Here is a 17,632-nt window from a genome sequence, read left to right on the forward strand (position 1 = left end):
TGTGTGTGTGCATGCGTGTGTGCAGGTGTGTGTGTGCACGCACTATATTTTTGCATCATGTTAAGTGGTCAACAAAATTTCAATAAATCGGAATCCTTTAAATTTGCACTTTTCCGTCTTTCCATGACATTCTTCATAGGAGTAGGGATCTGGGAATAGGAAGTGGGTAACTCCTCTGCAGCTCTAAGTATCGTGATGACCATTTTCAGGAAAAAGCAAGCAAAGCCCGAAGCTGGTGGGGCCAAAGAACAAGAGGGCTCTCTACCCCACAGGAGTCATTTTTGGTAAGGTTATACAGGACTTGGAGCTTATATGCTGAGTTTCTGGTAACCTTGCAATTGGGTTGGATACTACAAAGCCTCATCTGCAGAGGATCTTCGTGACAGCTGGCAAATGATGGACATTCTGTCTTTTGTCTTTTGCATATCCAGTCAGCTCCATGGAATACCGTGGAGGCAGAAGAATAGTATCATGTATTTTCCCAAACAAACCTCTTTTTTGTTGCTGTTATCGCTGACAGGGGATTTGGGGATTTAGTTCCTGCCAAATGGCTGTCTGCTGCTGCTGTTGAGACTAAGAGTTCCACATGCAACTGGGCTGTCAACAGAGCTGTGTGGGTTTGTATAGGTTTTTGCATATGTCGCATACTATTGTGCCAGTGCTGCACAGGGCACCACCAATGTTCCCTCTAAGCTGTGGAGTCTTGTGAGCAAAAATTCTAATTGTGAGCTACTGGCATTAAATTTGTGAGCGAGCAATTTAGCTACTGCATAAATTAGGTTTGCTCTGGAGCCCTCCTTCCTGATCTAAGACAAAAATCTGTGAGCTGGAGGATAAAAAACTGTGAGCTAGCTCACACTAACTCACCTTAGAGGGAACACTGGTCACCACCACCCACCCTATTCCTGTCCATTGTTTTAGTCTGGAAATATCCCTCCCATTTATCACATGATCAAGTGTCCATGACTTTTTCAAACCAGTTCCCAATAGTTTACATTTCCTTTGACGCATCTTAAACTTGTTGCACATTAACAACGCAATCCTAAACAGAGCTACACCCTTTAAATCCATTGAACTTAGAAGGTGTCACTCTATTTAGGACTGCAATGTAATTCTGTCAGGCTACCCTTCACAAACAGTGAGTGACCTTTTCTTCTCCTTAAAATGACATATATTGGAATTTACAATTCATAATCCACACATGGGTGACCAGCCACCCTGCCCCTTGTAGTCCTCCGTGCAACAAAAGAACCATCAACTGAGAGAGCATGAAGGAGTGCGGGAGGCAGGGGAGAAGGGGTTGGAATTCTTGCAAAATGGATGGTGGCCTCATCGTACTTTTGAGGCAAGCGCAGCTACCTCCACATGGAAGGTGAGGAGCAGAAGCTATTTCTGTAGTCCGAAGACAAAATCACAATAAGCTATCAGGAAAAGGTTGAGGAGAAAAGAATAACAAGGTGATAGAGATTATAGGAGATGCTTGTCGGGCTGGGATGAGAGCAGCAATAGAGCCAAGGCATGGAAGAGAAACTTGGGCAGAAGACAGTAAGCACTCCAAAGATCCTTCCATGAGCAGAATTCTGCAAACAAAATCAGAAAACCCTTGATACAACATTTTATGGTTACCCCAAAAACATGGCTATGCATGATGCATATATTATCTGAACTTCTATATACTGTATCATAGCCATTCCTTCTTGCCTGAGCTAGTAATTATGTCTTTAATGGCACCCATTCAAACAAAGCGAGAAACCCAGCCATTTTCCTTAAACAATCTCCCAATTATTTATTGACTTACCATTTTCTGTTCAATATTAAGAATTTGTGCCTATTACAGGAAAACCATCTTGAATGGGGGAAATATACAAGAGACCAGTAAAGAAAGACAAAGGCTGGAGGTGGACTGTAATTTTTTAGATTGTTCAAGGTGGTATGATAACAGCATCACGAACCATGGTGCATCTACTCATCCCACTTTTACTTCTGGATAACAGTTTTTTGAACTGTTTCAGAACCTTCTTTGATAAGAGACTATATCAGGAGAAAAGAAATGCATGCGCATACACAAAAGCACCAAAACCACTTCCAATACTCTTAAAACTAATGTCTCATTCTAGCTGAAATTCAAGGAGGAAGACCAGATTCTCTTGACAAAGCTGTGGCTGTGTTGGTATGCATTATACCTGGCCTCTGGACTCTTGGGGTGTTGAGAAAGGTTGTTGGATCCACTACAAAATGGCTGCCATGGGAAGCACTTCAATATTTTTCTTCCTGCAAGGGCAGGGGAAACATACTATTTGAGCTTTCATTTTTCATTCATTTTTGAGCTTTGAGTGTTGGAATTCTCCCAGACCACTCTCCATGTACATATATTTTTTACAGTTTAACTCAATGAAACATTCAGGAGGAGACTGGAAGATTTCTTGGGGGGGGGTTGTTGTTTGTTTTTGTTTTGTATGTGCATGTGTTTGTACGTAAATATGAGTGTGTGTGCACCTGGAAGTCATGGCAACCTCTGCTGACTGAGCCCTACTGGGGGCCTGGAGGATATTCAGAGAGGTGGCTGAATAAAGCCTGCCCTCGCCTCCCACCTCTGGTATTTCAAGGAGGTCTCCCATCCTGCCAGAGTCGACCCTGCTTAGCTTCCGGGACCTGATGAGATCGGGCTTGCCTGGGCTATCCAGGTCAAGATGGCTGTTTTTGAAGGAATCTGAGAAAACTTTCAGGTAATAGCTTACTTCTGTGTACCTAACTGAAATAAGTTGTGGAGAGTGGCCATTAACAAGTCTTTGCAGAATCAAGAACTCGGATACAGGAATCAAAAACAGTCGTGGGAGTGTTCTGAATGTGGAAGGTGCTCAGAAGCTGGGTTGGGTTGCCCTGGGAGAGCACAAATAATCTGTTCCTCTTTTTCACATTATTCTCATATTTACTTTCATTTTTTATAACGGGGGTTGCTTCACACTGTTAGAGAATGAACTTGATATTTTGCTTTATGGACTATATTTATTGCTACACACAATGGACTGTGCACACACACACATAGGCTCAGAGAACTGTACATTTTAAGTCACCTGTTGTGATGTAACACATAGAAGGTGCCTGCACAAGCCTTACACGTGTAAATAAGGTTTCAGCTACACAGTCCCCAGCCTGGTGAAGAAGCACACACCTCCATTATTGTGGGCAGTAAGAAACAACAACTTGAGCAGAGACAGCCCCCATTGCAGAATTATTTGTGGTCATGTACGACCCATCACTGCTTTGTTCCTGCATTGGTATTTCCTGCCAAATGGACATTTGGTTCACAATGAGAATGGCCAGCTTCATCAACACTACAATGGAGCATCCTGACACCAAGGTTTTCACACCTGCCCAGATGCCCTCCTTTGAGTAAGGTTTTAGATTACAATATTGGCCACTCCTTATAGGTAACCTCCCACTCCTATAGGCAACCAATAGGATTGTTTTTGGGACGGACTAAGCAAGACTCTTGAGAGTCCCTTGGACTGCAAGAAGATCAAATCAGTCAATCCTAAAAGAAATCAACCCTGACTGTTCCCTGGAAGGCCAGATAATGAAACTGAAGCTCCAATACTTTGGCCACCAAATGAGAAGGGAGCACTCACTGGAGAAGACCCTGATGCTGGGAAAGATTGAAGGTCAAAGAAGACGGGGACGGCAAAGGATGAGATGGTTGGACAGTGTCATCGATGCAACGAACATGAAACTGAGCAAACTTCAGAGGACAGCGGAAGACAGGAGAGCCTGGTGGGATCTAGTCCATGGGGTCGCGAAGAGTCGGACTCGACTGTGCGACTGAACAACAACAACAAAGCAAGAGTTGGACTATAAGGAAGGCCGAGCGCCGAAGAATAGATTCTTTTGAACTATGGTGCTGGAGAAGACTCTTGAGAGTCCCTTGGACTGCAAGAAGATCAAATCAGTCCTAAATCCTAAAAGAAATCAACCAATGACTGTTCCCTGGAAGGCCAGATAATGAAACTGAAGCTCAAATACTTTGGGCACCAAATGAGAAGGGAGCACTCACTGGAGAAGACCCTGATGCTGGGACGGCTAGACAGTGTCATAGATGCAACCAACATGAACTTGAGCAAACCTCAGAGAACGGTGGAAGACAGGAAGGCCTGGCGTGATCTGGTCCATGGGGTCGCGAAGAGTTTGACTCGACTGTGCGACTGAACAACAACAAACAGGTAGGTGGGTCAAGAGGTTGGCACAGCCACAACCCATCTCTTGAACCCCATATAAAAGGTAAGGACAATTCACCTGGCCCTTCCTAGCTAGCAACCCCCGCACCAACCCCTGTCTGCTTTTTACTCCTCTTGAGTCCCACTTGCTGTCCCCAAACCCTTGCCTCTACTTTGATCTCTTGATCTTCAGTTAAGAGACCCACACGTTCTGGCTGGTTCTGGTCGTGTGTGAACTCCCTTTAGTTTCCATTTCTTCCCATCCATTCTTCATTGGAACAACCAACCTGCAAGACAGATAAGTATTGCCCACCATCACCCCCACCTGCTAATGCAACTGTGCTTATTTTAATACTGTAATTCTAAGGAACTTGATTGAAAGTGTGAGTGCATCGGTATTGTTTGTATGAGATTTATTCTTTAAGTAAAAGACATTTATTTTAACAACAACAGCCTCGAATCCTTCTCTGGTAACCCTTGGCGGGAACAGGACCTTGGTATAGTTGGCAAGGACCCATTTATAAATTGCCAATTGCTGTAAATAAAGCAATTCGGCTAACAACACTTCCCCCCCCCCTCCTGCTGGTGGTAGATCTATTATAGCTTAGTAGTTTCAAACAAATACATACACCCCTCTAATGAAGACAAGCCAAACCAAGCCATGAGCACAAATGCCTATTATCCTTTAAGCTACCCTACCTGGACTTTGCAGGAGACAGCTGGAGCTTGGTTTTCTCTCTCCGCCCTACCCCCATGGATCCCTGGGGCTAGTATCAAGCATACCAGAATGCTGACAGATCTATGTCAAATGAGGCTATTATTCCAAGGAGCTTGTTCTACCTGGGTGCTTCATTCTTTGCCTGTATCTGTCAACTTCCCACAATGCCACAGAGGCACAGGTCAAGACATGGAAAGCACGTCAGGTTCTAAGTAGGTAGGAGAGACAAAGCTGTCACTATGGGTGTACCTTTGAGAACACCCTAATCCAAAGCACCACAAAGATCCTCCAGTTCTACCTGAGTAATTTAAAGGAAGTTGGAAGGGATCTAAATATAAGCAACTTAAACAAAGACAAGAGAATTTCCCACCCTCCCATGATTCCCCACCTATCTAAAAAGCTAAAAAGCCCAGATTTGCCGGTACAGATGTTATTGTTGTGCTAGAAGCACTGTGGGCTTATCCCAAAAAGTCATTCTGGCATCCATAAATTGCAAAATACAGATTATGCATCAAACTTTCTGCTGTGGATGGATGATGGTTGGGTCACCATTCCTCAATGTACACCAGCAGAGCTCCCGCCATGCCTTGCCCTGCTGTTCCTTTTCTTCCCTCTTCTTCCTACTTCTTCCCCTTGATCAGCGAGTGATAGACTGGCTTGATGATGATATGCAGGTGCAGGGAATTGTCAATGAGGTATTCGGAAGTGCGCTTCTGCAAGTCAGCATGCACCAGGAAGTCAGCCACTTCATCTGTGCTCTGATGGAAGCTGTAGGCATGTTTAACAAAGACTTTGCCGTGCTGCTTCACTCCCACTAAGATGGTCTTCTGGAAACTGACCCCAGCAAAGTCAGAGCTCGTCGTGGCTGGAGTGATAACCAAGCGAGGGCGCCCATCTTCAATCCTGACAGACTGGATGGCTCCAGACACGGAATCAGAGTAGACAGGGCGCAAGCTGACAGGCAGCCAACGTGGGGAGAACAGGACGTTCCAAGTCACCCGCTTGGTGGAGTCATGATTGCTCGGTCCCAGCTGGGTCTGGAAACTTGTGCTGCGGTCATCCCGAGCTGGGTTGTTAATAACCCACTGGGAGCCCCAAGAGGTGGAGAGGTAGTTGCGAGGCAGGAACATGCTGCAGTTGACATCAAAGTATTTGGCAAAGTGGATTGGGGATGCAGAGTGGAACTGGAAAGCTTGGAAGAGGAGGTCCTGCACGGCATTATAGTGCTTCACCATCACCGAAGACTGCTTCTGCAGGTGGAAGAGGTGGCTAGGGGAGATCATAGGGTAGCGCACAGCTCTCAGCAGCTTCTCTACTACAGGGCTCTCGGGCTGATGTGTAGCCACCCATTCCTCCACAGCAGTGTACAATTCCAGTTCACTTTGAAGGACCAGGTCAGAGCGTTCAAGCAACAGCAGCAGCAAGTCTAAGCTCACCGAGGCCCACTCAGCAGTGCTCATCACGGCGGAGAGATTCCAGGCCAAGAACTGGAGGCAGCTCTCCTGCAAAGCCTCATCTCCGATCCTCACTGCATAGTGATACCAGCTCACCACATGGCCCTGGCTTGACTCACTGGCCAAGTGGCTCTTCATATACTCAGCTACTCCCTGCTGTAAACTGGAGACATGATACTTGCTAGCGAGTCGGTGAAGAGGGATGGCTTGATGGAGGAGGATGGAGATCTCACCGCAGTACAGATACCTGGAGGAGGGAGGCAGTGTCAGTTTCCCTTGACTCTTTTTCTCCTTCAATACCCATTTAACAATGGTCATGCTCATTACCTCCTCTCTCACCACATACAACTTCAGGGTTTCCTCATGATTTAAAGATATAGCCTCAGATCACAATATTTCTCTCAGATTTGTACAAGATTCTGCCTTGTCTTAGAAATAAATTATCTAACTACACATTACAAGCAAGCACATGAGATGAAACTCTTAACAGTCCACTAGTTTGCTGCAAAACTGTTTTGGGAGTGAGGATTTACACAGGGCCGGCTCACTCACTAGGCAAACTAGGCGATCGCCTAGAGCGGGATGGCCCTTAGGGGCACCAAACTGTACCCGGCCCCGTACTCTGGGAGTTTCTTGATTATTTGTGTTTTTCATTCTTCCTAAAATGCATTTATTTTTGAAAATTGGTGGGCGCACGGGGGGGGGGGGCAGAAGGGATCCTCGCCTAGGGTGCAAAATAAGCTGGAGCCAGCCCTGGATTTACAACACAGAAGCAATAGCGTTGAGTGCTGCTTAACCTCCCTCTTCTGCCTGCCACTTTTTCCTCAATTTACACTCAGAAAGTATTCCAAATGTCAGTTACCCTTCCAAACAGGCATCTATAATCTCATGCGGTGGGGGGGGGGGGGGGGACCAATCAGTGGACAAAGGGTTAAACATTGACAACCCCTCCCCCAATACTTCTCCGTGCAAAGAAGAGTTTGCTGTTGGGGATTTCTTAAACTCGTTGGCATGTAGCATGTTAGGCTCTTACAGGGGCCATTTCATAGAAAAAGAGCTAGGGGAACTCATTAGCATAACTCATTAGCATATGCCACACCCCCTGACATCAGGGGCCCGGCGGTGGACCTGCAAGGCCAGCAGGAGTGTGAGGAAGCCCCGCCAAGGCCCTCCCTGGCCCCAGGCAGGCAGGGGTGGGGAGAGGCGGGGAGGAAGCAACTTACCCTCCCTCTTCTCTTGCCTCCTCCTGGCTGAATGAGGGCTGGAAGCGGGGTGGCCGGAAGCAGGGGGCGGGGCTTCGTCATGTGCCCCGCCCCCGTACCTCACCCGGGGGAACTGTGTTCCCCCGCGTTCCCCCCCGAAATGACCTCTGGGCTCTTAAAGCACGATGAGATGATGCCAGCAGGCCTAAGGGTCCAAAAGTCTTTGAGCCCCTTTTTACAATACATTCCCAGCACCAACTCAACACGCCAGTAAACTTGGGCTACAGGACCAAAAGCACCGAGCTTCTGTCATTTCTTTTACAGTGTGAAAAAAGGAGCCATAATGCAGTAGTGCCATCAATATTAGTGTGAGAAGAGGTTCTACACTGAATAGAAAAGTCTTTGGGTGCTTTTTGCATTGTTTGGCAGTCTTTTTTGCATTGTTTTTAATCACATGATTCCGTGGAATAGAAAGATGAGATTTTGGCACATCAGCATGAAAGAATTAACATACGTATTGTGCCTGCTCTGAAATCTAGGGAGCAGATAGAACTGTTGTTTCAGCTCTCAGGACTGATTAGCTAGTGAGAAGAACACTATGGTTTTTAATTGACCTGGACATTTTAAAAACTCCAGTCAGTGCTGGGAGCTGAGCTATACTACCCCCTTGCCCAAATTTCTCGTTAAGTTGAAATATACATGCTGTTCCCACCTTGTCATACTTTTTCTCATAAACAAAAGATCTAATATTTGACAGAAAACTGAGATTTGATCAGAAAACCAGATTCTCTATTATGCATCATGCAGTTACAAGCACAGCTCTGACGACAGACTCGTATTTGTGACTCGGGCTGCTGAGAGATCCAGAACACTCCCGCTCTTTAAAGTGGGTCAAACAGTTGGAGATGGAGGAAACCCCTTCTAATTTGGGTTGCAAATTTAAAAAATCATTCTCTCCGGCTGTGATCATGCACACTAAATAATCCACTTTCAATCCACTTGTGATGTACTTTCCAACTGGATTTTACTGTGTGAACTGGCAAAATCCAGTTGGAAAGTGCATCACAAGTGGATTGAAAGTGGATTATTTAGTGTGTGTGACTGCAGCCTCTAGGGACCAAACTACACATTATGTTTTTAACAAGTCAAGTGCCAGACTCAGCTCAGGACCACAGTGTGAGAGGAGGAGCCTTCCTCAATGCCATTTCCTTATTTGCCCCATTTTGGAGCTGCACAAACACAAAATACAAATGGGGGCCCTGCCATGGTTTAAAAAGCAGTTCCTTGCAGCTACTGTGCACCTGCAGGGAAAGCAAGTCAGGAACCAGAGCCTGTGTTGTTTGGTCCTAGGTCCCCTCCTTCCAAGCTGCAATGCAACCTGTGGTATTCCTCTCAAGTATCTCTTGCTGTGAGAACTGTCAGGCACTGTGCCCCATTTCCTAGCTCTGCAGTGTCTTGCCCAGAGGTCCTTTCGGAGGGGATCGCGGGGGATCGCAGTTCCCCCGGGTGAGGTGCGAGGGGGCGGGGCACATGATGAAGCCCCGCCCCCTGCTTCCGGCCACCCCGCTTCCAGCTCTCATTCAGCCAGGAGGAGGCAGGAGAAAAGGTAGGGTAAGTTGCTTCCTCCTCGCCTCTCCCCACCCCTGCCTGCCTGGGGCCAGGAAGGGCCTTGGCGGGGCTTCCTCGCACTCCCTCCAGCCTTGCAGGTCCACCGCCGGGTCCCTGATGTCAGGGGGTGTGGCATATGCTAATAAGTTATGCTAATGAGTTCCTCTAGCTCTTTTTCTATGAAACGACCCCTGGTCTCGCCTTACCAGGTGTCCTAGGGAATGTGCTCTTGTGGAACTTCACCATTAACCCACATGTGCCATGGTGTGGCCTGTACTCTCAACCCACCAATTTGCCACTTCAGCTTCCTTCAACTATACTATGTTTCAAAAGTTTAGTTTCTTCAAGCCTGCCATGCTGGCTTGTTTAGCTTTCTGGCTGTACCTCTTCATCTTTCAGAGGGTGGTAGCTGCTAAAAACAGCACAGGTATCCAGCTAGAACTAAGATTATGGATGGAGCAAAATTCCTAATTCAGTGTTAGCAGCAACACTATCAGGGTTGCCAGTCTCCAGGTGGGGCCTGGCATTCTCCTAGAATTACAACTTATCTCCAGATAACAGTTCCCCTGAAGGACATGGCAACTTTGGAGGGCAGACTCTATGGCCTCCCCTCCCCTCTGTGCTCCCACCCCTCCTAAAACTGCACCCTCCTTAGACACTGCCCCCAAATCTCCAGAAAGTTCCCAACCTAGAGTTGGTAGCCTAATTCTAGCATTTATAACTACCCTACAGACCAGAAGCAGAAATCTGTGCTTAAGGTGCAATACTGGGCCTAGGAGCCTGTGGGGAGATTAGGCAGGGATAGCGGGCTGAAGCTCGAAATGCATACCACCAGCTTTGGAAGTAGGGTTGCCAGTCAATGGCTGGCATCTGGCAGGAGATGGGATGGTGGGGATATGGGGGGGGGGTGCATTCATCACATACAATGTGACGTTGCTTCCAGGGGAAATTGGAAGCAACATCATATCTCTCTAGGAATTACCAGAAACCTCATGGTAAAACCACAGAGTTTCTGGAAATTCCTAGAGAAACATGACATTACTTTCAGGTTTTCTCTGGAAGTGACACCAAGTTGTACACACCAAATGTGATTTCCCCCCCCCCCACCACCCAAAGGAGCAGCGGCAGGAAGCTTGGGATGCCAGTGGGAGGTCTCCCACCCTAGCAGGAGACCTGGCAACCGTATTTATGTGCAACTCTCAACCAAAGCAACCACTTTGCCTTTTCCATGTAACTGAGGCACAATGTAAGATGCAACATGTTTTTTTTTTTTTAAAGAAAACTAATTATTGCAAAACGGCTGACTGCGTAACTCTGACCAGGCCCAGGATGTTCTCCTTTCCCGTCTTCTCAGCAAGTAGTCTTCCCAGCCCTGTGGACTGCATACAGTACTGCCTCCAAGGACAGCACAGCTAGGCTCAGCAAGGTAGCAGGCCATCAGGAATGACCAAGGGAAAGCATGCTTGCAGGCCTGGCCCCTTTGCCAGCTGCAGACCCCCAGGGCCATGATGGCTTTCCTTCAGAACCATTCTGGCCAGGTCACTGACCTCTCACAGGGCTTGCATGGGGGAGAATGTGCAATGGCAGTCTCCTACCTGATGAACTTTTCAAAAAGGGCAGCACTGTCCGGTGGCTCGTGCAGGGTCAGCATCGTCTGGTTGTGCAGGAGGCTCTCAAAGATCTCACTTTGCAAGCTGAGCATCAGCTGGTGGGTATGGAAGACTTTGATTTCATCAGAGCCAGTGGTGCGCACCCACAGAGTGGTGTCACTGGCATTCCCGTTGTGCAGGAGCTCTTGCAATCGCTGCAGCAATGATAGAGAGTGGTTGATGGTGGCCACCGTAGAATCCCCGCCAAGGTCTGCCTTCTGGACTGCAGGAAGAAGACGCAGATGTGCATGAGCAAGAAAATGATGCCAGCTCTCATTTGTTTTATTGATTTATATGGGGGAAAGCTGAGTAGGAAGGCACTGGGCAATATAAAGCCTGCTTCCATCCCAGTAGTGTGGTTTACTGCTGGAAGTAATGCTGTCTCTGTAGGGATTCTCTGTATGAGGAACATTCCAGTTTGTTGGTTTAAACTTTCCCTATATATCTCTATGATTACATTTGGTGATCATGTCCTTACCAATTTGCCTTGAATTACAAACTTCGGCAACATTATGTAATGGCAAAAATTTCTGATTCACTCGAGTTCACAGTCAGACACACCACATCTCTCCAAGTTTGTGTCAACCTGGTACCCTGTTGTCTCCTACTTACAAGCCCTAGTCATTCTCCCCCCCCACCCTCTCTATCTCAAGTGGTTAACCCTATAGGTTCAAATCTCTCCATTTAGATACTACTGCTGTAGTTGGATGCACTGTGTTACACTGTATCTTTGCTTAATGCACTGTATGTTAAATTAAAATTAATAAAGACAATTAAAAAACAAAAAAAATATTTGCCTTGAATTCAGGATTACTGGCATCCAGGTGGGGCCTGGTGTCCTCCCAGAATTACAACTCATCTCCAGACTACAGAGACCTGTCCATCTGGGGGAAATGGCAGCTTTGGAGGGCAGACTCTATATGGCATCACATCCCTGCTGAGCTCTTTTCCTTCCCAAACTCTGCCCACCCCAGGCATTGCTCCCAGATCTCCAGGAATTCCCCAAACCAGGATTGGCAACTTTACTTGAGCTCCAATTCAGCTGATGTTCACAAGCTTTTTCTTACTTGCAACAACAAAAATGTGGCAGCAGGAAAAGTTTTTCTCCCCAAACAGCTTTTTCCCTTCCCAAACTCTGCCCACCCCAGGCATTGCTCCCAGATCTCCAGGAATTCCCCAAACCAGGATTGGCAACTTTACTTGAGCTCCAATTCAGCTGATGTTCACAAGCTTTTTCTTACTTGCAACAACAAAAATGTGGCAGCAGGAAAAGTTTTTCTCCCCAAACAGCTTCCAACCGTCATAATTACTCTAAAAATCCAACATCACAGCTCTATTGATTTAAAAAAACATACCACATTTCTGAGCAGGCCCAGAAATTCATAAAGGCCTGAGGAAATTCAGTCATGGACAATCATGAGCCCACCTTAGCTGCCAGCAGTGATTAATGCTCCACCCACATTGACTTCAAGGAACAATGCCAGCTAATGCAATTGATTGTCTCCTTATTTTGTCACCTGGAATGTTAAATCCAGACCTGTAGGTTAAAAAAAAAAAAAAGCATTTCCCTAGCACAGATGCCTGGAATTATATTGTCTCCCTGGCTGGGCTACTTTTTGCCATTAAATTACACATCAGGAGGACTAGGCTGCGGTCAGACGAGCAGTTTGTTCCGATGTCATTGCTATTCTCTTGCAGAATTAAAGTGCATGATCAGACAGCAGCATTCACCTCCCATTCCCCAGTTGTTGGCACCCGGTTCTGTCCTGTCCTCAAACTGAAGTTAATGGACATCGGGGAAAGTCCGGTCTTTATGGATGTCAGCACTTTCACTCCGCATTTCCGGATGTTTGAACTTCCCTATTGCAAACTGAAGCTGGTTGGGAAGTGTAATCCTTCAGGTCCATCTTCGCCTTTAAAAAAATGTTGCCAATGTGTGCATAAGCGCATATACCCATGCGCACCCCCCAAAAAAATTAGAAACAAACTGGCCAGTGTGCTCCGTGGTTGACATGCAGCATTAATCTGGGCAATTTACCATGGAGCAAGCATGCAGTGAAGCCGGTTCGGGGTGTGCTGTCTGATCAAAACTTTCCACTACAACATAAACTGGTGTAATTAGAGGTGTGGCCAGACCGCACCAAGCCTGCCGTATAGTTGCTTAGCTAGTCATGAATCCTCAGTATTTAATTCCCCCTTGAAAGTAATGGTTAATTCCTAATTGAAAGTAATGGACTTAAAAGTTGGGTGACTTGTGCCCACTTCCCCCCGCCCCCCATTAACCATTATGTTCTATTGTTTGTTTTCAGCTTTTTCATTCAACAAACATGGTTACCCTAGTTGAGTCATTGGTAGTAGTATCAATAGAACATGCACAATGAATAAGGTTCAGGTATCTCTTCTTTGAGTCTTCAGTTTCTCATCCAATGTTGTTTGAGTCTATCTCCACACACACACCCCTTTTAAACATTTCACTAATTCCGAAGGAGGCATTTTTCTGTGGATTCATTCCATGGCACCTGTAATGTTTACAGATCTGAATCCATGTGTGGGGCCCAATCAGGTCAGTATTTCCACAGAAAAATGACCCCTCCCCTTAGAAAAACACTGTTGTTATGGTGTAATGGCAGTGTTGCCACCTCTGGGTTGGGAAATTCCTCGACATTTGGGGGTGGAGCCGGAGGAGGGCAGGATTTGAGGAGGGGAAGGACCTTATCGGGGTATAATTGCTAGTTATGACTTTTGTCACAAAAACAGTAATTATGAAAATAAGACAGGGTATAATGCCACAGAGTCTACCCTCCAATGCAGCCATTTTCTCTGGAGAACTGATTTGTGTCATCTGGAGACCAACTGTAGTTCTAAGTGATCTCCAGGCCCCATCTGTAGGTTGGCAACTCTATGTAAGGTTAAATGTAAGGTTAAAAGTATACTATATACTCTAAATGTAACCACAGTGTTGGTCCTGTTTAAAAGGTAATATCCAGTCCACACATATCTAAGGAATGAGAAACTCCCGTATCATTAATCCCAAACTATTTAAAATCTATGGATTTAAAAACTACATATATGTGTTTTTATACTAGCTGCTTCCTTAATCTTTGACAGAGTGCAATAATCTTTCCAAACTTGTGCCTGCTTTCAAGTTTCTAGAAATACCCCAAAATTGCAAGGTTTGCAACAAAATCATTAAAAGTCAGTAGCCTTTGACTGCCTCACATTGACAGTGGTAATTAAAGTCACTCTGGCTCTCAGAGAACTGCCCAGTCCTGGCTAGCTCTTGTGGGTATCAGAGCATTCACTTACCACTCTTGGGAGCTGGATCTGAGCCAGAAGCTTCACAGCCGTCATTAACTCAATGAAATCACTGCCACCGGATGAATTAAATTCTCTCATTGAGCCAAGTTACACTCTTCTGCCTCCCTTGGGAAAGAAAGCTTAGCCTGTTCATGCTCTCTGTATCTTGGCTTCCTCCTCCTGCCCAGTCCAACTTGGGCAGGAATAAAAGGTTAAAACTCAAAGGCAAAAAGAATCTCACTCCTTCTCAGAACAAAGAGGCACAGTAGGATAGGGAAGAGCTACTTAAAGGGGAGAGGAAACCTGGCTATTTCCACAAAAACATCACTTTTGTTGAAATCGCTTAAGAAAAGTACTGTGACTCTTTGCTCCAGAGAACGGACAGGAGGCAGACTCACAGCTGCAAAATACCCCCTCCCCTCTGTAAACTTCAAATGGCCTACCTCCGTGTCCGTCTTTGTGTGTGGTCTTCACATTCCCTTATTTCTGTTTGGTTCAATATTTGCATAAATAGCCATTCCATAACTTCAGTAGAGAAAAACTGGTGTGCTTATTTTACATTAAATAAAGGACTCATTAGCACATTAATGAGAAAACACTTCCTTGGGAATGGGAGGGCACACACTGCTAAATAAATGCTGACTTCAAAATATGCATTTCTTTGCAATCCCAGGCAACCCAATTATAAGTGATTCCAATTTGTCATAAAATATCTCACTCTAATAACTATATTTTCCAGAATGTAAAAATTCAGCCAAGCACGCTGTGAGATTTACAGTGCAATCTTACACAGAGGCATACATTTCTAAGCCCATTGCAGTTAATGGTTTTAGAAGAGTGTAACTCTGTTTAGGGCTGCAAGTGTTAATTTCTAGTCCAAAACACGGACCACCACATGCAAGTCAGCCAGATACACTTGGGAGGTAAGCGGCAGTTATGAATTTATACTTCATGTAAACTGCTATTAAATGGGGACAGCGGGAGCGCAGTCCCAATTTACCCTTTGGCACTCCTGCATCCACCGTACTGCTGCTACTACTACTACTTCTGCCCACAGTGAATCTGGCCCACATATTATATCTTTTAAGTCTATGTCTTATCCAGAGGGTTAGAAACACAAGCGGCACAGTTAAAGCAAGATGGGTAGAGGACTGGAAATAAGAGATGCAGCCTTTTGGTTTAGAAGATAGACTGGACATTCAGCACAGAGAATATCCAGGAAGTCAGCTGTGTATAAATTTCTTCTTAGGATGCATACAGACTCTTACATAGGGTTTTGTGTCATCAAGCATTGTTGGGCAGATCTGAAGGGGCCAGGTCTTCAAAGTCAAGGTTGCAGTGAGCTCCAGCTGGACACAGCTTGCTCATTGAATGCCCAAATGTACACAATCCTGTCAGGCTGTTACAGTGGTCCAGTAATGGGGCAATTAGATTGGGATTGGGATAATTTCATGTCACACAGGGGGTTTGTGTAACCTTCATGTATCTGGAGGTCAACAATATGGAATAATTTGCTCAGGAACAGCATCACCCCATTCTCTGTTGCCCTAGGACACTTAAGCCATGAACAAAGATATGTCACCAGAACCATTATGTTACTGCAGCATTAGATATTTGGCTTCTCAGTTCTCTCTAGTCCTTTAACAATTACAATGCACTTGGCTAACACACTTCTGAAAAGGGTTTCTGAAAGATTCTTCCCTAGTACTAAAGTTCTACAATACGTCCCACTTGCTGGCTGCATCTGTGGCTCTCAGCCATGCCCTACACAACATAACTATAGTTCCCAATGACATGGCAGCAAACTCACCCCAGGAGCATCCTCTTACCTGCTTGGACTGCCAGGCACAGCAGTGACAGTGCGGCTAAGGAGCAGGCCCATCGCCTCGGTGTGGCACGCCGGACCCCTATCACTTTCGCCATGGCTCTGTCTTTGAACGTGTCCACCGAGGGAATAAGCCCTCAACTGAGCGTGCTAATGTGTCTGACTCTTTATGTAGGACACTGACTCTCCCAGCCCCGCTTGCCATTGATTGGTGGAAAACTAGTAACAGCTGTTACCAAGGAAACCACTTAAGATTGTGAATTGATGCCTGTTGGGCTTTGTGGGGCTCACTAGGCCGCTGGCTGAGCCTCCCTGGGACAGCAAGCCTACCTTGGGCTCTCAGCATATGGGAAGCTGTGCAGTCGCGCAGAGAGAACACATCTTTGTACTTTCACCAAGAAGTTTCTCAGCTTCAAAGTCTCTGGCCATAAGACTGTAGAGTATTTCAGCACACACTGTCAATAGCCCCATTAGCGATGTTTCCCCTTTATTTTGAAGTGAGCAGACAGTGTGCACTGCTAAAGCTGAATGCTGCACTATTCCTAATTTGCACAATGGGGGTAGAACTGTAGATTTACAAAATGACCAGAGAAGTCCTATAACACAGTAAGAATATTTGTGACTCAGTCTGCTCAATCATGCAATGCTATATTCTCTGACATTTGGTAGAAAGAAACAGGTCTGTATAGGAGCATCATGTTTCTTCCAAGTAGCATGCCATGGCTTCTCTTTGAAACATTAACAGCAGGCTTGCTGTTAATTAACATTAACAGCAGGCCTAAAGAGGCCAGGCTTGCTGCCACGAGGGCCAGGTCCTTTTCGGTGGCGGCTCCTACCTGGTGGAATGAGCTCCCAGAAGAGATCAGGGCCCTGCGGTACCTCTTACAGTTCCACAGGGCCTGCAAGACGGAGCTCTTCCGCCAGGCTTTTGAGTAGGAGCCGCCACCACCACTACCACCACCGTGCGACTGCAGAGCAGTATCGCTGGGTTGGGCCGATTGGTCATCTGGAACATCGTGGCCCATGGCGTCCCCCCTTTCTGATCCCTTTCTGATATGCAATGGGGAGTGTGTATTTATAGTCTCTAATGTATTCTGTTTGATGTGAATTTTAGTCTTAACTGTTTTAACCTGTTTTACCGCTATGTAAGCCGCCCTGAGCCCGCGTGCGGGGAGGGCGGGGTATAAATGAAATAAATAAATATGCAGCAGTATAAACTGCAATTCCTCAGTGCCACAGCTGAGCAGCAAGTGAGGAACACAGGAGGACTTGCACTTACTAACTGCCACAAACAAGCAGCAACCAAGGAGAGCGTGGGCTGTGTTCTGCTGGTGTTGTACTACTGCACCCAAGCAGAGACCTATAGTGGTCTGCACCACTGTGAATCAGTGATGCCACCAGTTGGCATGGCACAGTCACTACAGGCATAAGTTACTTGTGACCTGACCCACGGATTGCTCTAATACCGACTCCTGCGAAAAGCACCTTGAGCCAGGATCAAATGTTCCTATCACTTGATTGCCCAGAATCTGACAGGCCGAGAGGTGGCCCACAGGAGTAGGAGGGGAGTTGCTGAACTCCATATCTGTTTGTTTGTTTATCTATTTATTTATTATTTCTATTTATATCCCGCCTTGCCGGACACGCTGGCTCAAGGCGGCTAACAGG

At 46.2% G+C, this 17,632-nt stretch overlaps 1 protein-coding gene across 1 annotated transcript; it reads right to left on the bottom strand.

Annotated features, from left to right (window-relative positions):
- Nucleotides 1–5,549: 5,549 nt before the first annotated feature.
- On the bottom strand, nucleotides 5,550–16,062 carry BTBD17 (BTB (POZ) domain containing 17). The gene is made up of 3 exons (XM_015408832.1): nucleotides 15,969–16,062; nucleotides 10,789–11,065; nucleotides 5,550–6,630 (listed from the first exon to the last, which is right to left on the bottom strand). Exons 1-3 carry the CDS (start codon nucleotides 16,060–16,062, stop codon nucleotides 5,550–5,552), a joined length of 1,452 nt encoding a protein of 483 aa, XP_015264318.1.
- Nucleotides 16,063–17,632: the final 1,570 nt, after the last annotated feature.

The sequence above is a fragment of the Gekko japonicus genome, unplaced genomic scaffold (assembly GCF_001447785.1).
Source record: "Gekko japonicus isolate JY-2015 unplaced genomic scaffold, Gekko_japonicus_V1.1 scaffold57, whole genome shotgun sequence".
Lineage (NCBI taxonomy): Eukaryota > Metazoa > Chordata > Lepidosauria > Squamata > Gekkonidae > Gekko > Gekko japonicus.